Source organism: Aethalodelphis obliquidens, unplaced genomic scaffold (genome assembly GCF_003676395.1).
Source record: "Aethalodelphis obliquidens isolate GAN/ISIS:26980383/991018 unplaced genomic scaffold, ASM367639v1 scaffold14, whole genome shotgun sequence".
Taxonomy (NCBI): domain Eukaryota; kingdom Metazoa; phylum Chordata; class Mammalia; order Artiodactyla; family Delphinidae; genus Aethalodelphis; species Aethalodelphis obliquidens.
The window spans coordinates 14933295-14960339 of NW_020837958.1; the positions used below are offsets into that span (position 1 = coordinate 14933295).

At 36.9% G+C, this 27045-nt stretch overlaps 1 protein-coding gene across 6 annotated transcripts in view; it reads right to left on the reverse strand.

Moving 5' to 3' along the window:
• HIPK3 (homeodomain interacting protein kinase 3) overlaps positions 1–27045 on the reverse strand; it is a 96581-nt gene that overhangs the window by 18398 nt on the left and 51138 nt on the right. For all 6 annotated transcript variants that reach the window (XM_027115070.1, XM_027115071.1, XM_027115074.1 and 3 more), the window contains one exon: positions 7722–7845. In XM_027115070.1, coding sequence (XP_026970871.1) covers positions 7722–7845 — 124 coding nt within the window. The remainder of the gene's footprint in view (positions 1–7721; positions 7846–27045) is intronic.

Consider the following 27045-nt stretch of genomic DNA (forward strand, 5'->3'; position numbering starts at 1 on the left):
AACACTGTTCCCCCAGACATCTGTATGGCTAGTGTTTCACTTCCTTCAGCTCTCACCTCAAATGTTACCTTATTCATGAGGCCTTTCATGCCCCACTAATAAATAAGAAAAAGCTCTCCCCTCAAATGTTACCTTATTCATGAGGCCTTTCATGCCCCACTAATAAATAAGAACAAGCTCTCCCCTCTTAGTACCCCTATCTCTACTTATTCTGTTGTATTTTTCTCTACTGTGCTTTTTTATCATCCGATATTCTGGTACATTTACTTTGTATTTTCTTACCCCATTCTGCAGTAGAATGTACATTTCATGAGGGAAGAACTTTGTTTTGTTTTCTTACACGTACACCCATGACAGTGTCTGGTACATAGGTGGCCCTCAAATATCTGTTCCCCAGATCAACAACTGGGCAGCACAGGGAATAAACAGAGGCTTAACCCCTTGAAACTGTGTTTGAGAACACAGGATTCTTTTTTTAAACCTCAAATACAACTAGTCCATCCTCTCCTGCATCTTCTATTTCTTCCTCTGTATGAGATTTTTGCCCTCGATCTACAAAAATGTTTAATATCTTCCAGCCTAAAAACAAAAAAAAAAACCCCAAAAACTCTCTTAACTATTTAAAACACTTTTCTCATTCAGTTAAAAGCATTAAAATAGTGGTCTATATTTTACTTTCCATTCTAACCTCAACACACAACAATTGGAATTTTACTATTACTCTCACGAAATGATAATGTCCTGTTATTAACTGACACATTTAATAGTCACATATTAATCCTTATCTTACTTCAACACCACTGGCTATTTTCAAGTGAATAACTTGAAAACTCTGTTCCTTTCATTTCCACATCATTCTTTTCTATTTCTCTTCCTACTTCTTGGCACTCTTTAACTGCCTTCCTCCATTTGTTATATGGCATTGCATTCTAGAGTTTTATCTGTCTTCTTTCCCTCTACAAGCCCCACGTGCCATAGTTTTATCTCTAATTCTATGTCTAAATATTTATCTCTAGCTCTGGAGCTGTAGATCCAACTGCTTACTGACACTCTGTATCTGGCAGGCCTTTAGGTACCTCAAAGTGAACATATTCTAAACTGATTTTCCTTAAACCTGTTAATCCTCATGTATTTCCCCCTTTGGAGACTACCACCAACCACCCGAATCAGAAGCCTGAAATTTATGCCCAACAAGTACCTCGCCCTCATCACCCAACATCCAAAACCGTAACAATTTTACCTCATTAGTATTTTTCATAACTGTCTCTCCTCTCCATTCCTCTTTCAGGTCTTCTTCAATTCTGAGTTATACAATCTCACAAGCCTCCTAATTAGTCTACCTGCCTCCCTAATGACCCCATCCACTCACTCCCAATTCATTATTCACACTGCTGAGAACAAGAAATTGCTAACAGCCATTTTGATAAAATGAAAATCTGATTATTACTCCCCTGTATAAAATTATTTTACTGCCTACAGGATGGATTCCAAATCTCTAAACATGGCACACAGGCCCTCCAGCTTTATCTCTTCCGGGCTCTTTACATGCTCCTGTACTCCAGCCCCGCCTAGCACCTGCTAAACCTTGCATGGGTTAGTTTCTCTTTCCTAGATTGCTCTCTAACCCCTACTTATCAACATCCCTGTGCCTCTCCCTCCTTACTCCCCTCCCTGCCACTTCACCAAATCCACGTGGCAAACTTTTACTGTTCCTTCTTCAAGACTCAATTCAAGAAATTCTCCTCTGTAAAGCTATGCCTAACCATCCAAAACAGAGGCAATCACCTTCCTCTGTGCTACCATCGCACCTAGAACGTAACTATTTTAATGCATTTATAACACTACATTACAATTATTTTTACATGTCAGTTTTCCCTGCAAGACTACGTGCCTCCTAACAAGAGTCTATGTTCATGCATATTTGTATCCCGAATTTTACATGAAATAACTAAAATTTCCACCTTACAAATTAGTTTCGTTACATTAAAGTGCAGTACCTCCCCCTCACCCCACATCCCCCAAGTGCCTGAGTTCCTTGTTTTACGGAAACAGAAAATGAAAAGTACTAAGAGCTTAGTACCTTGATGTTGCATCAGAGTATCACAGATGGTAAGAAAGGTGCTCAACAATTCAATTTCAACAAACTTACACAGGGCATTTATTATGGGTCAGATGCTAAAGCTATGCAGAACGATAAAATATGTTGCCAATCTTTAAAATTTATTCAAAAAATTCAGTAGAATAAATATTTAAGCACATAATCTGCAATTAAACTAGGAAATGCCATTATAAAGAAAAAAACAAAGTGCTAAGAGAATACCATAGAGCAATTAATATACCTAAGAAGTTGAGATGGCACTGAAAAAACAAAACGGCAAATGAACCTGCCAAGTTTATTTTTGGTCGTAATGCCTGCCAGTCATTTGAAAAGAACTTGTTCCATCTGTATGCCCCTCCTGTCTCCAGTGGATGAAGGGTGGGGACCTGACCTAGAAGCAATTACTTCATAAATTTGCCTTGTGAACTCAACTAGAATTAAGCTAAGCAAATCAGATTTACAGTGTCAGAAACGCAAACTAAGAAATTCCAGATACTGTTGGAGGATGAGCTGAAGGGTTATAAGGCAGAGCTAGAGTTTGATGACCACGTTAACATAACCAGAGTTAAGAGTGAGCAGGAATTCTGAGTAGCAAGTTAGAACAGATAAAAGCACTTAAAGAGCAGCTAAGTTATACTTAAGATCGAGCACCAGAGTGAAATTCTACCAAAGCCTATTAATTTCTCTAAGTGTTGCCTTGAACCTAAAAGCACCTTCAACTCCAGACTTCACAAAATCCAGTCATATTAAAGCTCATTCTTGGATTTTTGGACAGTCCACACAAAAATAAATGAACTTTTCCTTGAGCCAACTTGAGAAGGTCTCTTTGAAACCTGAATAGCTTGACAAAATAGAATTCTTTAAAGATTCCCACCCCCACCCCTGGAGTGAGCTCTATTCTTCTTACATAAGATATAATTTGATATTACCAAGCATAATAAAATTTGAATATAAATTCAGGCTTTCGGCTGCTCTGGATAAGATTCTACCTAAACTCTAACAAACATTTTTCAAGAACAATCAACCAATTAAATACTGTCCATTCATCCATAAAAATATTATTTAATTTCCTAGAATGTTACTGATATTTCCCCAGTAAATATAAGTCAAATTGAGTACATATAGCACTAATGAGACACTATACCTACAATTAAGACAGGAAGGGATCCAAGCACAGTACCAATTCACAGGGCAGCCTTCTCTACACATACACAGTAAGTACATTTGTATACAAAAGGAAATAAAATGCACATATGACAAAATATATTCTCAACATGGTCAGTGCCTAGTTGTAGAATCCAAAATTCAAAGAAGAAATTGCCTTGGAAAGACTTTAAGAGATGACACAGATGATTAAAGGGCTAGAACACAAAGCCCATAATAAAGAATTTAAATAGTCTGAAAAGTTTTTCCTGGTGACTCAAAATTGGCCTTGAAGTATACTACACATATACTGTTAAGTCTTTTTCACCTCCTTTGAAAAAAACAATATTACAAGGTTAAATATAGGTTACACAAAAGACATAACAACAAGGGTTAAGAAAGAGATGTTACAATATATTTCACAGAAAGTCTTTATTTTTGTAAATGTTCCATGTGCACTTAAAATGTATGTATCCTGGGCTTCCCTGGTGGCGCAGTGGTTGAGAGTCCGCCTGCCTATGCAGGGGACACGGGTTCGTGCCCTGGTCCAGGAGGATCCCACGTGCCACGGAGTGGCTGGGCCCGTGAGCCATGGCCGCTGAGCCTGTGTGCCCGGAGCCTGTGCTCCGCAGCGGGAGAGGCCACAGCAGTGAGAGGCCCGCGTACCAAAAAAAAAAAAAAAAAGTATGTATCCTGCAGTTTTGCGTGTAGTATTGGGTGTAGTGCTCTATGCCTGTATCACTAGGTCAACTTGGTTAATCATGTGTTCAAATCCTCTATATTCTTACTGATATTTTTCTATCTACTTTCTCTATCAATTACTGAAATAAATGTGCTTTAAATCTCTAATTATGATTGTGGCTTCGTCTCTTTTTTTGGTTCTATCAATTTTAGATTTATAATATTTTGCAGCTGTTGCTAGAGATATAAAATATAGAATTTCTGTGCTTCTGTTGAATTGAATTTCCAAATTAATTGGCTGGGCTTCCACTCTTTATAAATAATGCTGATATATTTGTAATATACAAACACTCCTGTTGTTAAAAGCAATGTTATTAACAAAAGCAAAACAGAAGAAGAATATCTTGTACAACATATATTCTGAGAGATAAATATTTGTACAAAATGTTATCACGGGGGCTTCCCTGGTGGCACAGTTCGAGCCCCAGTCCGGGAAGATCACACATGCCGTGGAAAAACTAAGCCCATTTGCCACAACTACTGAGCCTGTGCTCTAGAGCCCGTGAGCCACAACTACTGAAGCCCGCGCGCCTAGAGCCTGTGCTCTGCAACAAGAAAAGCCACTGCAATGAGAGGCCTGCGCACCGCAACAAAGGGTAGCCCCCGCTCACTGCAACTAGAGAAAACCCGCACTCAGCAACAAAGACCCAACGCAGCCAAAAATAAATAAAAATTAAAAAATTTATTTTTATAAAAAGTTATCACGGGACAAAACAATAAACTAGCATAGGCTGCTGGTTCCTTCCCTAGAACTCAAATCTGGAGACAGAATACAAATGGAGGTTGATGAATCTGAATAACTAATATACAGACTGTGAAAACCCTCTTCGAGCAATAGTAGATTGACAGTGGTAGGGTAGAGGTGGAGTCTGGAAGAGGGTCAGTGCCAGGGAGCTAGGGCAGACTAGAGCAGGGTTCAGCTGGACTCTTAGTGTCTTGAAAGTATCATTATCCATGAAGTACTGTAGAGGTGGTCTACTGCTAATAGCATAGCTTCTAGATTCAGACTGCCCGTGTTAGACTATTGGGCAAGCTCATTAAACTTGCCCACACCTCAACTTTCTCATCTATAAAACTTCATAGGGTTGTTGTGAACATTAAATGAGTTAAAGTGTTGACAGTTCCTGGCACCCAAAAGAACTCGATAAGTATTAATTAGTAATGTTACTACTATTGCCCACTGTACTGTCACTGTAAGGCAAAAAATAAGTTAAAAAAATAAAATAGCAACAACACCCCAATTGGGTATCCAAGTATATCATGGCAGCTGATGCCCAGAATAGGAAACAGATAACAGACAGAGGCGTGCCCTTTTACATCCTAATTAGATGATCATAATCCAGGGAGTTGAGGAAATTTTATGAAATTCAACCACATAAATAGACTAAAGTAAAAAACAACCCCAAAAAACCCCACTCGTGAATATTTTAATAGATGCACAAAAGCATTTCAGAGTCCAAACCAATTTAGGATTTAAAAAAAAACAACTTAGGGCTTCCCTGGTGGCGCAGTGGTTGGGGGTCTGCCTGCCAATGCAGGGGACATGGGTTCAAGCCCTGGTCTGGGGGCATCCCACATGCCGCGGAGCAACTAGGCCCTTGAGCCACAATTACTGAGCCTGCGCGTCTGGAGCCTATGCTCCGCAGCGGGAGAGGCCGCGATAGTGAGAGGCCCGCGCACCGCGATGAAGAGTGGCCCCCGCTTGCCGCGACTAGAGAAAGCCCTCTCACAGAAACAAACAGCCAACACAGCCATAAATGAATGAATGAATGAATAAATAAATAAATTTTTTTTAAAAGGGCAAAATTCCTTAAAAAAAAAAAAACTTAAAATTAGGAATAAAGGGATAGCCCTTATCTTGAAAACAGACATTTATCAAAACCTCTACAGCAAGCATCATATTTGAAAATGAGTATGAAGTCCAAGATTGGAACCAAAAAACACATCACTCTTATTTGTTTGTATTCATATATTTTGGAAAATACCTTTTAAAACACTGAATTGATAACCGTGTGGCTATTGATGCTGTATGCTATTAACTTTTTTCAATTACTGTACCCATTTGGAATTAAAGTAATATACATTCCGAAAATATTGTGAATCTGGATCAGATAACACCTCCCAGTTTAGAAAAAAAAAAGAAATCTATTACAGATTTTAGAAAAACTGAGCTTTGGTCAGGACTTTGTGTTAAATTACCATTGTAACTTTTGACAAGTCATTTCATTTTTCCGGGCCTCAGTTTTCTCCTTTATAAAATGTGAAGGGGTAGTAACTAGATAATCTGTAGGGTCCTTTTCAGTATCAACGTTAGTTGTCCAACACTAGAACTGTAAAGTCCAAATCCAGAGTACAACAGCAAACTGACCTTTATGTTGCCACTAGATGGTGTCCTGCTCCAGAGTACTATGCATGTCATAAATTGTGGTCCACAAAGCCGAAGGTATATTTCTACAATTTGACAGGTACCTCAGTACTTCAGCAGCTAAGGGATTATGGGACTCTCCAACTAGATCACTAACTCTTTCAAAACTAGTAACAGTTTGGCACCTGCATCAAAGTTAATGATTGGGTAAAAAGATGAAGGAAACTAGAATGTATGGAAATTTTTATAGAAATGGTATTTTAAGAGGTATGCTCAACATGGAGGGGGAAAGTAGAGAATATTAAAAAAACACCTGGCCTAACAGAGAAATTTTATGGGTAGAAAGTCATTGGAAGAGGATAAGATTAAAGTTAATGATAACATCTAATTTAATAATTAATATTAAATGACTTTTAGGGTCGTCTCAGCAACATTTAAGTCACTAAATTAACTACCTCTCGTATCCCCTTTTATACAGAAAGCTAAATCTTAGAAATCAGGCATTTTGCTACAAGTTATGTGTGCTGTAAAATGTTCTTTCTATTTTTTTCATGTTTGAAAGTTAAATAGTATAACATTTAAATAAAAATATAAGCCAGACAAAATATATGTAACCACTGTTAATTCTAACATTTTCTACTAAAATATGAGTTGAGTATATATATATATATATATATATATCTCTAATAAGGGAGATGCTATGAAACTTTCAAATAATAGTGAAGAAGATAACAATTACCCAAAAAAGAATCTTGATATTAAAAACCAAGTAAATAGCAAACAACACTGTCTAGTAGCTTAGAGAGACTAATGAACACACCTGAAAACTACCATGAAAAGTGTGTAGGGAGGTGATTTGCTGGATTTTATTGAGAGTCATTTCAATGTTAAGCTAGACTTTTAGCACCACCAAAAACAGCTAAAAATACTAAAGAGGGTTAGGGTGACTGAGGTACTTAAGACCAGTAAAGGCTGTTGGTTCAAGACCAGTAGCTATGATGACTTTTATTCCTTGGGAGAGGCTGACATTTCAGCTGTCATCACCCAAGTGATGTCTGTCACCCAAGCAAAGCACTATTATTTAAATGGACACAGTCCAGCCCTTTATATATCTATAATATAAAAATGGTACCAAAAAAATTCTCCCAAAAGGTTTTCAGGCCTGTGGATTATACCCTTGTTTATGAAAACACTTTAAAAATCAAGTTTTGTTTTGAGTCCTGAATTTAAATTCCGTTAGATCCAAGGTTTTGCCAATTTATTCTAAAAGGAGTCTCACATGTATTGTATACCTGGGAAAATGCATTCCTGTAAGTCTATTATTTTTCTTTACATTCTACCAATTCTACTGGGTTATCACAACAGTTCTATTACCTGGTCATACTCCAAGGCTCCTGGGTAGAGAGGCCATCCAAGGAATAATTCTGCAATCACGCATCCCAGTGACCACATGTCTATGGCTTCACAAAATGGCAACCCCAATATAATCTCTGGAGCTCTGAAATTTAAAAAAAAATAATAATAATCAATCAATCAATCAGCGGTTTTCTTTTAAAATTATCCAATTCATCTGATATTCTCAGAGAAGTTTGTAAAATGAGAGCGAAATCATCTACTATTTACAGTAATTCTTCATTTTCCAGAACTTGTTGAAACCTAGCCATAATCCTGAATTAAACTTCAAGGGGTGCTATGAGTACAACATTGCTATGATAAAATATCTATACTTAATCCGAGTTTTACTAACATGACAGTAAAAAAAGGAAAAGCATAGATCTTGTTTTTGAGACTACAGGAGATTAGAAATAACACACTAGAAAGAGAACTGACAAATTAAAAATACATGCACCATGACACCAACAGAACTTAAAGCCAGACACCAGAAGATAAGACCCAAACAAAACAAAACAAAACCCCAAAGGCTAACCATGGATCGAGACGTGGGTATTACTTCAGAAGATAATAAAAATAACTGGGCTATTTGTTATCCAAAACAGATAAGACCAAGTTCAATATATTCAGCCTTAAAAGGCAGAAAGTACAGGATACATCAAAACAGTTAAAAAAGCATTTTACCACTTGAAGAGCTTTGATTATTTGGAAAATTATTTCATGAAAGATACAATTCCCCGATAAATTGTGTTGCTACTTCACATGACTTTTCCATAAGAAAATTAACATTCTAAGAGTTCTCTATATACAGAGTCATACAATCATAGTTATCCTGCACAGTCTCAAACTTACAGAGAAGTTATAAGAACAGTACAATAAATACTTTTTCCTAACCCACTTGAGAGTAATTTGCCAAATAATGGCATGCTTCGTATTTCCTACAAACAAGAATATTCTCCTACATAATCACAATACAATCATCAAAATCAGGAAACAAATACTGATACATCTCCACCATCTAAGCCTCGGACTGCAAGTTTGGCCAATTACACTGATAACGTCCTTTATGAAAAAGAATCCAATTCCAAATCATGCACTGCATTTAGCTGTCATATCCCTTTCAGTCTTTTCCAATATCGAATAGTCCCTCAAGTCTTTCCTTGATTGCTATGACCCTGGCATAAGATATTACAGGTCAGTTATTTGTTGAATGTCCCTCAGTATGGGTCTGTCTGATGTTTTCTTGTAATTAGATGAAGGTTATAGATCTTTGGGAGAACTGTTTAAAAAGTGATGGCGTTTTCTTCTCATTATATGCTATCAGGTGGTACAAAATTTTGATTTGCTCCACTACTGATAATATTCACTCTGACTATTTAACATGGTATCTGCTAGATTTCTCCACTATCAAGTTTCTCCTTTCCCCTCTGTAATGAAGCATTTTGTGGAGTTTCAATTTGAGACTGTACAAATAATCCAATTTCAATTTATTCATGTATTTACCTATGTAAGTATAATGGATTCCTATTTTATTCAATGGGTTATAATCCATTACTATAATTACTTATTTTGATGCTCTAATTTTCCCAGACTTGACCAGTGGGAACTCCCTCAATGAGCTATGGGTCCTCGTTACTATTGGGATGGCACTGTTCCCAGGCTCTCTCAGTGTATATTTTATACAGTTTAAGAAAATAAGCCTTCTGCTAACTTTTTTTAACTGAGAGTGCTGATTGTCACTATCTCCTAATGCGGTGGTTCTCAATCTTGGCTGCACATTACAATCCCTTTGTCCTGGCCACACCCCATACCAATTAAATCAGAAACTCTGGGGATGGGAGGTAGGCATCAGTAGTTTTTAAAGCTCCCCAGGTGATTCCAATACATGGCCAAACTGAAGAACCAAAGCACTAGACTCAATGGGAAAACTATTCCATCTCCTCCCTACAGCTCTTCTGATCAGAATAAGTTCAAAGGATAATAAACAAATTGTTTTCTACCATAGATTTGGGATCTGTCCAGTGACTCTCTACTCCTAAACACCTCTGCTATAATTAATACTTAAGATTCAGTAGGCTCTTAATGCACAAGTACTTGTGAAAAACAAGTAAGTGTCAAGGGGAGATATTATGAGGCATAAAAGAACCTTAAAACATAGTTATAAAAGTTCTTCATTCTTTTGACAAAATACTCAGCAAGTGTGTAGATGTACACACGAGTTATATTCAGCTATAAGCAAATGCTAAACTATATTGTAAAAAGAGAAAAAAATAGGTTACACTAAATTATCAATCTTATATATTCACAATATAGAGAGATATCCTTTTTTGTTCACTATTTTATACGCAGAACGTAGCAGAGAATATGCACTCAGTAAACATTTCTCAGATAAGTCATGCCAACACAGGTTGATTCACACAAAGGAAAGAAAGCGTCAGTGTGAAATGTGGGTTTGAACTAGGCCTCAAAGAACAGAAGTCTAGACAGAAAGAAAGAGAAATGGACACAAGAGTTTATAAAGGGTGTATACTAATCTGTACTTTAAAAGGTTCAAAGCAAAAGGCAGCCTGTTTCAAAAATATGGAGTAAATGAGATTCACTAGTGATACTTAATCATGTACTACTTTGAATCCTGAAGACTTATTAATAAGACTGAGCTATAGCTGTGTATAAGAGCTTTATGATTATTTTGAAATAATTAATATAAAAAATTCATGGGTCTTGAAATTGGCTACTGTAGAAAACTTCAACATTGCATTCGGTAATGAAAGAAAATTAACAAAATGATAGTATCTAGGATACTCAACTTAAAGAGACCAAAATTATTTGAAATCTGGTTAACAATTAAGAAGAGTTTCTGTCAACTAGACAAAGAGTGATGAATTCCTTCTGCCATTTGTTACCATTTAATGAATGAGCCAAGTTTCTAGGTGACAGTGACAAGAATATAGAGTTATTTTTTCAAACTCTTGACTAGGAATTGTATAAAACCACTTCAAATACAAATCTAAGATTCAAAAGTTGTATTTATGTAAGCAAACTCAACTTTCTCATTTTAAAAAATGAAAGAATTTTAACTGCAAGTTTTATACAAATTCATTATGTATTATTGCATCAGTTTAAGTCCTCTGAGAAGCAGACAAGACGTGTAAGAAATTTCTTCAGAAAAATGTCTCTGAAGGATACACAGGGACAGGAAGAAGGAATAGGTGAAGAGAGCTTCAGACCTTGAGCAGTTCTGACACCTGTGAAAGAGGTGCAAAGGAAGAATTGGGTGGAAAGAACCTCCAACAGCAGTGCTGTTAAGAGAAAATCTTGGCAGGGTCAATGGGGTGTCCCCAAGGCAAAAATTATCTGCTAGGCTAGTTCCCCATCAAACTAGAACAGCGCAGCTCTAGGACCCCCACTGTGTTTGGTCACTGGCTGAGAGCAGCCCAGCAGCAAAGGGGCCTCTGCTGAGCACTGATGCATTACCTAAAGGCACAACAGCTGGAGGCTGTCAGTTAACTGCTCTTCACAGGAGGTTCTCTTGAAGTGGATCCGAATGGCACAATTCCAAGGCTGCCACAACTATCTTCCCAAAAGCTTTTGTATTTTATTTTATAATACTACATATCATAAAGAAAATGTAATAAATTTCTTCACCAAGTCTGAGTCAAACGTGCCTAAATTCTCTCCAGCTTACCGTGGCATGCCATAAAACATTATATTTTCTATATGTATCATCACATGTAAAAAGGTGGGAAAGCAATACCGTTAAGCATTTACAATCTAGATGAAACTGCCAGAGCTGTCAGAGCTCTGCTGGCCAGTCTTACAATAAAATAAACTTTTAAAATCAAATTATGCACTAAAGAATAATATATCCATCTGTCAGTAATGAATAAAGCTTAGTTTTCTGGTTGTATCTTAATTGGCTCTCAAATTATTCCTCTGGGCTAAATATACTTTTGTATATAAATGACCACAGCAGAAATTCTAATTTATGGACCACTCTTAAAATAAATCTTTTGTTCTACACCTAAAGGAAATTCTTCTACATCTTTTCTCATCTAACTTAACTCCCCTCTGAGCAGCTATAACGTGGTGGTGCTAAGGATATAGCAGGGAACAGATATCATTTGTACTTTTGTAGACAGGCAAGGCACACATTAAACATGGCCATTGGACAGAGAGTATAACTAAACCTGTTGTTCACCACTCTATAAATAATAACTCACAATTAGAAGGCAAGTGTCAAATCCACAAACCAACTCAAAAATTTAGGTTATATGGTAACAAAGGCAATCTATATATAAAATGCCATGTTTCCTTTTTTTGCCATATGCCTTTAATAAAATTTATCAATATTCATTAAGACCAAATCTTTTTTTACTTTTCTAAAACCTTGAAACACTGATATAACATACAGGTAAAGTGGAGAAGCTAAAAAAAATTTTTTTTTAAGTGGGTAAACTGAACTCTGAATGGTTTGTGGGTCTTTTGCTAGAGAACTCAAAAAGAATGTTAGCAGGAGATGGTTCAATTAAGAACAGTGAAATACCATCACTCAGAGAAGAAGATAACTATTGGTGGAGTTACTTTATTTCATTTTTATTTACTTTTTTAAGCTGAAAATTCAATCACTGTCAGAGAAACCTAGCCATGTTAGGAAAAGGGATGTCTCAGTTCAGGAACTCAATATGTCAAATTCTAGGAACAATTATATTCTTATAAGAGAAAGATGCCCTGGGTTATCCCTGCAAATGCCATTAAACTATGAACTCATGTGATGATTTCATGGCCATCAAGAAAACAGTGATCATAATATGACTCCTAACTTATTTTTTCAAATACAGAGAATGCTTAGGCCAACTTGATTATTTAGTCTGCCTAACGTTTCTCATTAAAGTTAAAAAACTAGCATAATGCTGATACATTTCAGTTTCTTGAGAATCTAGTGACAGAACCCAGGTCTGGTCAAGTCTAGGACACTGATCAAATAATTTCTGAAATGACAAAACTAAGGGCCAGATTCTGATGATTCTGTCAGAAATGTCACTCAGTAAAAATGAAAGGTACAGCTATCCAGGCTTCTCTTGATGATACTCCTCTACATACAAGTGTATAGCTACATGCTTCTCTCTACTTTTGACAAGAAGATACCAGAAAGAATGTGTGAGCCCCACGATTGAGATAAGGTTCAAACGTTTGGAAATTGTCTATTACTACAAATCTATAGCATAAATAGGTAGATGGCGAAGTATTTTAAGAATGCAAAGTTTGGTACCAAGAAAGAAAGCAACCCCAACTTCAGTGGATCAGTACTTGGACATATGTAAGCACTACCGAGTGGGTGTGTGTCTTTCAAAACCAGGAAATGTTGCCCTGAGTCAGAATGGGTCAATTTTCCTTTCATACACTCCCTGTTGATCAGTGAGGGACTTTCTATTTTTATGAAGTTGTAAACATAATTACAAACCCTAGGGTCAATCAGGAACTAAGTCTGAATGGTCAGTAGAAAAGCAGAACACAAGTGATGGGAGTTACCTGTTACATTACTGTTCAAATAGGTATGCACGCACAAGTCAAGGATGAGTGGCCACGAGAATAAACACAACAAAGTTGAAACCTGTGCGTGTGTGTGTGTGTGTGTGTGTGTGTGTGTGTGTGTGTGTGTTACTCATAGGTGAATGTTTTCCATAGATGTGCACTATGGCACTGCAGGATCTGTGGTTACTGAGTCCCTAGAGGTGGAAGCGCAGATATAGGGCCCTGACTGTGAAGTTATCCATGGATTTTCACAGTGCATGGGGTCACTGTTTGCAGATGACATGATACTATACATAGAGAATCCCAAAGATGCTACCAGAAAACTACTAGAGCTAATCAATGAATTTGGTAAAGTAGCAGGATACAAAATTAATGCACAGAAATCTCTGGCATTCCTGTACACTAATGATGAAAAATCTGAAAGTGAAATTAAGAAAACACTCCCACTTACCACTGCAACAAAAAGAATAAAATATCTAGGAATAAACCTACCTAAGGAGACAAAAGACCTGTATGCAGAAAATTATAAGACATTGATGAAAGAAATTAAAGATGATACAAATAGATGGAGAGATATACCATGTTCTTGGATTGGAAGAATCAATACTGTGAAAATGACTCTACTACCCAAAGCAATCTACAGATTCAATGCAATCCCTATCAAACTACCACTGGCATTTTTCACAGAACTAGAACAAAAAATTTCACAATTTGTATGGAAACACAAAAGACTCCGAATAGCCAAAGCAATCTTGAGAACAAAAAATGGAGCTGGAGGAATCAGGGTCCCTGACTTCAGACTATACTACAAAGCTACAGTAACCAAGACAGTATGGTACTGGCCCAAAAACAGAGATATAGATCAATGGAACAGGATAGAAAGCCCAGAGATAAACCCATGCACATATGGTCACCTTATCTTTGATAAAGGAGGCAATAATATACAGTGGAGAAAAGACAGCCTCTTCAATAAGTGGTGCTGGGAAAACTGGACAGGTACTTTTAAAAGTATGAGATTAGATCACTCCCTAACACAATACACAAAAATAAGCTCAAAATGAATTAAAGACCTAAATATAAGGCCAGAAACTATCAAACTCTTAGAGGAAAACATAGGCAGAACACTCTATGACATAAATCACAGCAAGATCCTTTCTGACCCACCTCCTAGAGTAATGGAAATAAAAACAAAAATAAACAAATGGGACCTAATGAAACTTCAAAGCTTTTGCACAACAAAGGAAACCATAAACAAGACCAAAAGACAACCCTCAGAATGGGAGAAAATATTTGCAAATGAAGCAACCGACAAAGGATTAATCTCCAAAATTTACAAGCAGCTCATGCAGCTCTATAACAAAAAAACAAACAACCCAATCCAAAAATGGGCAGAAGATCTAAATAGACATTTCTCCAAAGAAGATATACAGACTGCCAACAAACACATGAAAGAATGCTCAACATCATTAATCATTAGAGAAATGCAAATCAAAACTACAATGAGATATCATCTCACACCAGTCAGAATGGCCATCATCAAAAAATCTAGAAACAATAAATGCTGGAGAGGGTGTGGAGAAAAGGGAACCCTCTTGCACTGCTGGTGGGAATGTGAATTGGTTCAGCCACTATGGAGAACAGAATGGAGGTTCCTTAAAAAACTACAAATAGAACTACCATATGACCCAGCAATCCCACTACTGGGCATATACCCTGAGAAAACCAAAATTCAAAAAGAGTCATGTACCAAAATGTTCACTGCAGCTCTATTTACAATAGCCCGGAGATGGAAACAACCTAAGTGCCCATCATCGGATGAATGGATAAAGAAGATGTGGCACATATATACAATGGAATATTACTCAGCCATAAAAAGAAACGAAATTGAGCTATTTGTAATGAGGTGGATAGACCTAGAGTCTGTCATACAGAGTGAAGTAAGTCAGAAAGAAAAAGACAAATACCGTATGCTAACACATATATATGGAATTTAAGAAAAAAAAAATGTCATGAAGAACCTAGGGGTAAGGCAGGAATAAAGACGCAGACCTCCTAGAGAACAGACTTGAGGTTATGGGGAGGGGGAAGGGTGAGCTGTGACAGGGCGAGAGAGAGTCATGGACATATACACACTAACAAACGTAGTAAGGTAGATAGCTAGTGGGAAGCAGCTGCATGGCACAGGGATATTGGCTCGGTGCTTTGTGACAGCCTGGAGGGGTGGGATACGGAGGGTGGGAGGGAGGGAGACGCAAGAGGGAAGACATATGGGAACATATGTTTATGTATGACTGATTCACTTTGTTATAAAGCAGAAACTAACACACCATTGTAAAGCAATTATACCCCAATAAAGATGTTAAAAAAAAAAAAAAGACACAGACCTACTAGAGAATGGACTTGAGGATATGGAGAGGGGGAAGGGTAAGCTGTGACAAAGTGAGAGAGTGGCATGGACATATATACACTACCAAACGTAAAATAGATAGCTAGTGGGAAGCAGCCGCATAGCACAGGGAGATCAGCTCGGTGCTTTGTGACCACCTAGAGGGGTGGGATAGGGAGGGTTGCAGGGAGGGAGATGCAAGAGGGAAGAGATATGGGAACATATGTATATGTATAACTGATTCACTTTGTTATAAAGCAAAAACTAACACACCACTGTAAAGCAATTATACTCCAATAAAGATGTTAAAAAAAAAAAAAAGAAGAAGAAGATACCAGAGAAATGCAGCACAAACTTGGAAAAGGTAAATAAATGGTAAACTCAATAAAGATAAAAATAATAAAATCAGAACAGTCTTCTCTTGAGGTAGGTGATGCAGAAGGCATTTCTTATAATAACAGTTTTATTAAGACATAATTCACATACCATACAATTCACCCATTCAAATGGTACAATCAATAGTTTTTAGTATATTCACAGAATTATGCAACCATTAACGCAATCCATTTTAGAACATTTTCATCACCATCAAAAGGAACCCTATATCCATTACCAGTCACTCCCCATTTCTCCCAAACTCCTCCATCCCTAGGCCACCACAAATCTACTTTGTCGCTTTAGTTCTCTCTTTTTTTTTGTCTCTTTTTCGTCTTTTTTTTTTTTTTTTTTGTCTCTTTAGATCTGCCTGTTCTGGACATGTCATACAAATGGAATGGCACAACATGTCATCTCTCATTTGGGGGTCAACCACAGGTCATGGGTAAATTCTGGGGTAAAAACATTCATAAGAATGTTTTGCTATAGTGGTACTTAAAAATCTCTGCAGAATGTTCTGGGAAGACAAATCTTGCGAGTCTGGTAAGGAAGCACTGACTTCAAATAATGCAAATCATCTAAATAGAGCTAGATTTTAAACACTCAACAGACACCTAGCAATCGCTCTAATAGCAAGTAATTTACCTGAGCCTTAGTATTTTCATTTTTAAAATGCGGTTTTACCGATGTAGCATGCTCTGAAAATTATCCAAAGGACTAAGTAAAAGATTCTATGTAAAATGTAAAACAGTATATACATTCTCTTAATTTATTCATACTCCCACTGTCCTAATTCACACCTCCTCTCTTCTCAAACCATCACCTCCTCCCTCATCCTCACTCCTGACTCTTGTCCTTGCATCCAACTTTACTGGGGGCAGGGGGGGATTTGAAAGAAACTTCCACATTCTCGCCACCACATCTACTAGCCCACCTGCATCTGTCAGTGCTTCTATCTAAGGCACCCATGCTCACTTACTGAAGTACATCACTCCACCAATTTCCCACTCTTTCTCATCACCAACCTCTCTCTCCCTCTCCCTCCTTCTCTCTACATATATATATAACTATCCCATATCTCCCATTTTGAAAAAAAAAAAGAAAACACTTTCTTGTTTATATACTCTCCTTCAGCCATCACCCATTTCTCTATTCCCTCTTACACCAGTCCTTCTTGAAAGCACTGTTAAGAAAAGCTGCCTCCAATTCTGCCCCTTTCTTGAACTCACTCTAATCAGGCTTTCATTACCCCATCATTCCACCAAAATAGCTCTTGTCAAAGTCACCATCAGCCACTGAATTGCCACATCCTTGATTTATTTGACTTGCAGCATTTGACACAGTTGTGTTCTCCTGCTTTAAACAGTATGCAACTGACTGCCAGGGCACCACTCTGCTCTCCTCTTTACCTCACCTGCAGTTCCTTCTCAGATTCCTTTCCAGTTCCATCGCATTTCCACAACCTTTAAATTCTGGGGTGCCCCAAGGCTCAGTCTTTGGATGCCTATCTTCTCTAACTACATTCACTTCCCTTAGGTGATCTCATCCAATCACACAGTTTTAAATACCACCTCTATTCTTAAAACCCAAATGTGTATCTCCAACCCAGACCTCTCTCCCCAACTCCAGACTTACGTATCCAACTGTCTACTCAACATCTCTTACTGACTGTCAACTAGATATCTCAAACCAAACATGTTCAAAACATCTTCATAATTCCCTCCAACACACTCCTCCTCCAGCCTTCCCCATCTCAGGAATGACAACTCTATCCTCCTAGTTTCTTAGGCCCATAATTTGTGTGAGAATCAAATTTGACTCTCCTCTTTCTCTCACTTCCCACACATTTATCGGCAAATCCCATTGACTTTATCTGCAAAACAGATCCAGAATTTGACCATTTTGCTTTACCTTTACTGCTACAACCCCAGTCCAAGCCACCAGCATCTCTCGTTGCACGCTCCCCAACTGTTCTTGCTTCTGCCCCGTCCTCTACCATCTACTCTCAACTTAGCAACCAGAGTGATCCGTTTAGTACACAAGTCAGACCGCATCACTCTTCTGCTCAAAACCTCCCAAGAGCTTCTTCCCATCTCACAGTAAAGTCAGATTCCTCACAATGGCCTCCAAGGTCATATGTGATTCAGCCCGCAGCCGTATCTAGTATTTCCCACCATCATCCCATTTGTTTGCTCTCATCCACCTACACTGGCCTCCTTACTGTCTCTAACCATAGTTGCTGCCTCAAAACCTTTACATTTATCTAGAAGAAGGTTCCAGGCAGTGGGAACAGCAGGACTTGATCCCCTCACTCTTACTTTGTGTTTCTGCCCAAAGATCTTATTAGAAAGGCATTCCCTGACCACCTTAAACAGAAGGGTAAACCCCCACCAGCACATATACTTACCTCTCCTCCTTTATCCTGCTTTAGTGTTCTCTATAGCACTTGCCACCAACTGATATATATGTTTGCTTATTATCTGTTTTCCCCTCCCCCACTAAATATAAAACCCGTGAGGGAAAGAGCTTTAATTCTTTCAATGCTATATTCCCAGCACTGAGAACACTGTCTGGCATATAGTAGGCATTCACTCATTAATTTGTTCACTGAATTGATCAACCAGTGGAAGCTGTTAGTGTTCTGCTGTGAATAGCTTTGTTAACTCAAACACATGAGCCAAACAAGTATCAACCAAGACCTTTTTTACATGCTAGCCACTTTACATTTGGGACAGTTGAATTGTCTTGACTATTAAATAAAAATCAACACCATTTCCTGAGTTTTAACAATGGCCAGGCATCACAGAAATAACTTTTAACACATTAGCTCATTTAAATAAAATGTTCTAAAAACAGATTTCAGCATTGTTGTTCTGTTCCGAGATCAAAAATGCTGGTAAACAAAATGTTCTACGTAAAACAGAAGAACCCCTCAATTGAGTACAGTCAGTCCACAAAATCATGAGAAATAATAAATCGTTTTTGAAGCAACTAAGTTTTGGAGTTGTCACACAGCAACAGATAACTGATACACTACCCAAAGTTAGCCAGAGACGGATGGAAATGAGATTTCAAATGCCTTATTCCAAAAGCCTTTCTCTACACCATACCATCTCAATTATAAAATCGTGTAGCTGAAAGAAACACAGAAAGTCAAACTAACAGAAAACCTAGAAACTGAAACCGAAGGTATTTTTTAACAATTCAATTAAAGTTATGTTCTAGTTTTATTTTCCACAGAATAAGAAAATACTAACTGACCTAATAGTTCTATGCCTTTTTTGAGGTCAACTGGTCTTTAGATCTCTAGGACAATCAAATGAAAAAAATATTTCACTGCCATTTTTTAAATCTACTTTTCATTCTGTATAAATCCTTTAAAATAAATATAATAACAGCAGTAACAACAAGCAGTTACCCAGCACTATGAACCAGGCAATGCTCTAAGCACTTTATAAATATTAACCCATTTGATATTCATACCAATCATTTTAATAGATAAAGAAACAGACACAAGGATAAGCAACTTGCCTAAGGGTCATACAGCTAGTGTGATGAGCAGCTGGGATTTAAAGCCAGGTTTTATGGCTTCAGGATCAATGCTTTAACTACTACGTGTTAAAATAAATAATTCCTAGGATTACTAAAACTATCAGACTTTTATCTTACTAGAAGTCCTCCCACTGAGATGCTATACTTATCATTAATGTGTTCTTTTCTCTTTCAACATATCACCTTTGATTTTTAGACTAACCGGGAAATGTGAGATATACACTTATGTTAAAAGAACTATAGTTGACATTTTACTAAGTCCTTTTCCTGATCTTTAAGCATTTACTCATCTTAACCATAAATAATCTTCCATGTTAAATACACAGACATCTGCTGGATACTTCTCAGTTAAAATACGGCTCTTATTTTGGCAGATACCGTGTTCCAAAAGATGACTACAACAACCTTTTACAAAAGCAATTAGGAAATAAGTTCAATAGTGGATGTGACCATCCAGTAGGTGTGATTACTAATAAATATAACGTCAGGCACTCAATAAATTCTTACAAGGCAAAGCCCTTTACTTAGCAAAAGACAGCAAAGACCTAAAGTGGTTATAAAATGCAGGCACTAATAAACACGTGTTTATACAAGCACAGCAAATCTAGCAAAGGATACACACCCAAGTTTTATCAGCAATTATCTCTGAGGAATCAACCTGGAAAGGAGAGAGAAGTATACATTTCCATAATACTTGTTACTAAAACAAGCATCTTATACAATACAATAAAAGACCAATGTTTAAAATTTTTCAGTCACCTAAATTTTATAGGAATTTCGTGTTTTCTTCTAATACTATTACCATCAAACTACATAATCCGTGTTAACTCAATTTTTTAATTTCCTTTTATTACCAGGAACAATTGCCTACTGAGAATCTCTGACACTGGGAGGGAAGGAATACTGGAAGTATCCCTGAGAGGCTCTACACTGTCTGCAGGGGCTATCACGAAGGAGACTCCTCTAACTACAACAGGGGAACTGGAATACCTCGAAGAATCTTCCAAATCATAATGCAACTAAAATCTATGAAAATAGGAAAGAACATTTGTACAACTGGAACTTTAAAGAAGGATGACTGTTAAAATATACTAGGGAGTTTACTTCCAGCTTAATCAGCACTTGTTTAAATATCCTGCAGAATGGTGCTTTTTTAAAAGCAATTCAACACTCTCAGGCGAATAAATTTCAAAAGAGCCAATCAATCACTTCTAGAAATATTTTCTTTTTGAAGTCACGAGTGTTTACCATGATAAGAAACTTGTTGCTGTAGGCAATAACAACGCTACAGAATACTGGATATTCGCACAGATTGCTTTTATGACTGTAACTGCAACTATTCAATAACGTGTTCAAATGTAATCAAAGTACAGGCTCTTAGAATAGACACTCATTCAAATGTAGCTTGAGCCATAGGCTAAAAATACCACAATTAAAAATATCATAATTGCAAGGCCACTTAATCTTTTAAGTATGCTGCACAATGATCCAGATCAAAGCGCCTCCAGATCAAAGCGCCAAGTACAAAGAACTGCAGTAATAATAAATACCTTCAAAATCTATTAAATGTAAAACCTGAGAGGTAGAGGATAGGTGATAGCAAAGATTTAATGGTCATTACCAGTATGCTAAATGTATCGCTTAGAGCCCAACGTCCAAAAAGATGTATACATCAATAATTTGCACATCTATGAGTGATCAATAGCTAATATTTTGTAAAGGTAGGAGTCAGAAATTTATTTTATTTACAGACAGCCCTGTTTATTTTATGTTTTATCTACCAAGAACAGTTGCAAGATCTCAAAATTCCATCTTATGGAAGAGAAAATTGAGGAAATTGTTATTAACATATCAAGAGAGAGAAGCTTGGTAGGGGAATATGAAAAGTATCTGTGGACAATAAAGGAAAAACATGTCAGCAACTGAGGTTGAAAGTGTCTGTTTTTTATATATTGGTTTATATGCTACTGGATGTAGAAAAGTCAATGTCTATCACAGATCATATAAATGGACTATATTTTTAATATTTTACATTGCGTTTGTATTTTACAACCCTTTCAAATATTTTGTTCTATGAGGTAATAAGATAAATGCTGTAATCTTTATTCTACAGGTGATTAGGAGGGAAGTACAAAACAATACAGGGGGCTTCCCTGGTGGCGCAGTGGTTGAGAGTCTGCCTGCCAATGCAGGGGATGCAGGTTCGTGCCCCGGTCCGGGAAGATCCCACATGCTGCGGAGCAGCTGGGCCCGTGAGCCATGGCCGCTGAGCCTGCGCGTCCGGAGCCTGTGCTCCGCAACGGGAGAGGCCACAACAGTGAGAGGCCCGCATACCACCAAAAAAAAAAAAAAAAATACAGGATTTCTCAAATTTATTTGACTATGAGATATATTTAAAATCATAATGTATCATCAGTAGATGCCAACAGAAGTTCATAATCTATACAGTGTGTTTAAACTAAATCAGACAAAAAATTATTTAATTGCAATAAATGATTCAATTCTGCAAAATTATTGAAAATAACAAAAATGTTTATTGAGTTCTAATGAGGAATCAGATTCTGTGCTAAGTGTTTTATATTCATTATCTCATTAAATTCTAACAAAATCCTCTGAGGTGGGTACTGTATTATCCCACTGTAGCCATGAGGAAACTAAAGCACAGAAGTAACTTTCCAAGTTCTCTCAGCAAGTGGGAGGGCTTATAAACAAACCTACACAGTCTCAGTGAAAATCCAAGCTCCTCAACACCATTTAGATAGATAATTTTATTTTATGAACTATTGCAAATGCGTTATTTAATCATAAGACCACATACCTATGCATTAACAAACAGGTAGATTAGATCACTCACCAAGTGAGTGATCTCTTACACAACCTGGTGGCATTCTAGAGCATGCCATTTCTTAAAGGTGAAATTCTTAAATTTCACTTAACTCAGCAAATATATAACTATTTTTCTCGTACTTTTTTCCTTATAACACTTTTTTTTTTTTTTTTTTTTTTGTGGTACGCGGGCCTCTCACTGCTGTGGCCCCTCCCGTTGCGGAGCACAGCCTCCGGAGGCGCAGGCGCAGCGGCCATGGCTCACGGGCCCAGCCGCTCCGCGGCATGTGGGATCTTCCTGGACCGGGGCACGAACCCGTGTCCCCTGCATCGGCAGGCGGACTCTTAACCACTGTGCCACCAGGGAAGCCCCTCCTTATAATATTTTATGTTGACATACTTTTAGATTTATAGAAAAGTTACAAAACTAAACTAAGAATTCTTATACACCCTTAACCAGATTTCCCAAATGTTAACATTTTACCACATTTGTATTATCCTCTTTTATATACACACACAAATATGATTTTTATGAATCATCTGACAGTTAAGATGCAGACGCTGTATCCCTTTACCCTGAAATACTTCATTCAGTGTTTACTTCCTAAAAACAAGGGAAGCCTCTTACATAGTTACAGCGTATTTGTCAAAACCAGGAAATCAATATTAATGTGATACTACTATTCAGATTTTGCCAATTGCCTCAATAATGCCTTCTTTTACAATAAACAATTCTTAAAAATAAATAACTCTCAGACCCATGTCTCTTTAGTTCCCCTTATCTGGAAAAGCTCCACAACACTTTTTTCCCCAAAAATAAAATTTATTCTTCACATGGTTGCATACTCAATTACATTTTATTCTCAAATCAGCCAATTTTCCATTTTAGACAAGAATGCAATGCCTTAAAGGTGAAAGATACTCTCGGATATGATACTTATCCTCTCCTTTTATATCAATTCAGCAACCATAGAATCCTAACTTAATCATCAAAATAAATGCCAAAAGCAAATTTTACTCAATTACAGTGAAACTTCCTCATACTTATTTCTCAGAGTAGACAACAATATAAGGAGAAAATATTGAATGCGCTCCTCAGCATTTTGATGGTTCTCATGATACTGTCATTTTTGAAGAATACAAACCAGTTATTTTGTAGAATTTCCCTTAATTTGTGTTTAGTTAATGTTTCCTCACGAGAAGGTTCAGGTTATCTATTCAGCAGGAATACCACAGGAGTGACGCTATCTAACACTTAATACCCAAGGTCCAGTGCTAAAGAAACAAACAAGCAAACAAACAAAAAGATACCAGGCTAACAGGAACTATAATCAAATGCAAAGAAACAAAAGGAGGAAAAATCAATAGAGGCAGCCTCACAGTTACCTAGTTATTGAAATAATAACAGGGACTTTAAATAATGATAAAAAAAAAGTTCAAGAGAATGAATGAAATGATAGAAAGTTTCGGCAAAAAAACCTGGAATCTACTTGTTAAAAAAACAAATTCTTGATTTCTTAAATACCATTCCCATACTAAAAGGAACTAAGGCCCCTTGGAGAAATGGCTGATTCCAGAACTGAGTGGGGAAAAGTATAAGGTAGGCCTGGAAATCTTGTGCCAGAAAAATTACTCATCAATAAGAAGAAATGATCTACTGAAACAAGCAAAAATACCAATAAATCACAAAATCCTCATGTTGAGAGATATAAACCTTAGACAAAAGGTATGTTCCACTGACATGAAGTTCTAGAACAGAAAAACTAATTTGTCATGAAAAAACTCACATCAGTAGATACGAATGAAAGGGCTGAGATGGAGGGACAGATATGAGGGAACTTTCTAGGGTGATGGTAATGTTCTATATCTCGATAGGAATTTGGGTTACACAGGTGTATGCATTTGTGAAAACTCACTGGGATAGTGCTTAAGATTTGTGCATTTCACTGTATATAACATGTACTTCCAAACAAAGAATCATAAATAAATACTGAGCTATTTTATGAGAGGCATGCCTAAGTGCTTAATGGTACAGTGTGCTGATGTCTGTAACTTACTTTGAATTGCCTCATGAAATAAAGATGGAATGACAAATGGATAGAGGGATATCTGTGATAAAGCCAATATAGCAAAATCTTAATTGTAGAAGCCAGGTGGTGAGTATATGCATGTTCACTGTATATCCTTTCAAATTATTTCTAAGTTTGAAAAGTTTCACAGTAAAATACGGGGGAGGGAGGGGATTTAAATAAGGCCAAGCAGAATTTCACTCACACACACACAAACACATACACACACACCATAGTCAACTGCTTAAACCAAAGAAAAAACCTTAAATGTACCCAGAAGGGAAAGAAGAACATACCATCATCAAAGGAGCCAATTTTCTATAGAAATAATGGACACCAGACTATAACATCTTTTAAAATGCTGAAGGAAAATAACTCCCCAAGCATTCCCAGGGGTAAATATATATATATATATACTTCAAAAATAAAAGTATTTTTTGTAGAACTGACACATTCTAGAATTCATCTAGAAATCCAAAGGACCAGAAACAATCCTTTGAAGAATAAGCAAAAGGACTCATACTATGGATCATGGTAATGACACTGTGATACTGGTATAAGAATAGACAAATGAATAGAACAGAACAAAGAATCCAAAAACAGATCCACACATATAAGGTCACCTGGTTTGTGACAAAACTGTCCCTTCCATGTAGTGGAATAATAAGCGGTGCTCAGTTAAGGGATATCCATGTGGAGAAAAATGTACATTAATCCCTAGCTCATACTATACACAAAAATCAATCCCCCAAAAACGGCAGAGCTAAATGTGAAAAGTAAAACAATAAAAGTTTTAAAAGAAAACAAGCAGAAAAAAATCTTAGTGAACTTAGAATACATGAAGATCCCTTAAATAGGACACAAACGGTGTTAATTATAAAGGAAATTTTTGAGAAATAAAACTATTTTAAAATAAGATTATTATGCATTAAAAGAGTCCACATACTCACCCAAGGCAGCCTTAAGAGAGTGAAAAGCAAACCACAGAATGGAAGAAGTTATTTTTCTCCTAAAAGTTTCATATAGAGAATATATACTTTACAAACCACAAATGAACAATAAGAAAGCCAAGCAAATAGAAAATTAGGCAAGGGCTTCCCTGGTGGCGCAGTGGTTAAGAATCCGCCTGCCAATGCAGGAGACACGGGTTCCAGCCCTGGTCCAGGAAGATCCCACATGCTGCGGAGCAACTAAGCCCGTGCACTACAACTACTAAGCCTGCGCTCTAGAACCCGCAAGCCACAACTACTGAGCCCACATGCCACAACTACTGAAGCCCACACACCTAGAGCATGTGCTCTGCAACAAGAGAAGCCACCTCAATGAGAAGCCCGCGCACCGCAACGAAGAGTAGCCCCCGCTCGCCACAACTAGAGAAAAGCCCGTGCGCAGCAACGAAGACCCAACACAGCCAAAAGTAAATAAACAAATAAATTTATAAAAAAAAAGAAAATTAGGCAAAAGAAACTTCACAAACTAGAACAGCCAAACAGTCAATAAACTTGACTTGGGTAGTGGCTATATGGGTCAGTTCACACTGGTAATTTACTAAGCTGTAAACTTAAAATTTGTGTACTGTATCTTATACGTCAACGTAAGTTCACCCCTCCTCCCGAAATGTCTGTATTAACCAATATTAACACAAATTCAACTACTTTTTCTAAGATTTCACAGTTTCTACTCCAAAGAATAAAGCAGCATATATACCTAATGTAGGCCACCAGATAATAATTATGGGAGACTCCTTATCATCTTGCTACCATTATTAATTTCCTTTAAACCATACCACTTCTTTTTTTACAGTAGCTTCTACTTATAAAATGTCCCAAGACTGTATTGTTTTACATGCATTATGGAGTTTAACCTTCATAAGAACCTTTGAAGTAGCAAATATTATTTTACATATGAGTAAACTGAGGTTCAGAAAGGTTAGACAACTTGCTTTAAGGGACACAATAAGTGGCAGAGCTGAAATTATGAACCTGTGAATAAATAATGTGGCATTATTTAGCACCAGACATAAGTATGTTTCATTTGTTTTTTTACTTAAATTCTATCCTTCTTTGAACACTTTGTATTTAATGTCTCATATGAACCACTGAAAAGGATAAAGTTTTCTTATAAGTCCTAAAAAAAGGAATATCATCATATCCAAAATACTATGTCGTGTTTAGAATCTTGTTACTAATTCAATGACATATTAGTCTCTCTGAAGGACTTATATATTAATGAAAAGCAATTCAGAGTAAATAAAATCTTTAAAAGATTCAAATACATTTCTGTCATGTTACGTAGCTTTACCATCATATTACTCAAATGAGTTTATTCAATGAGTTTATTCCTTCTAAATACTTCTAAAAGTATTTTGTTTGAAAATGATATCCTGTTTCCAGATGACTTTTGCAGTCACTGATTGTCAACTTCTTCCATTATGTTTTCCCATTTACAGAGAAGCTATATCCTTAGATTCAAAGAATAATTTATTATTACTTTGTTACTACTCAAAATCTATAAATATACCCCTATTACATACATGTAAAAGAGTTATTTATAAATGTTGATATGC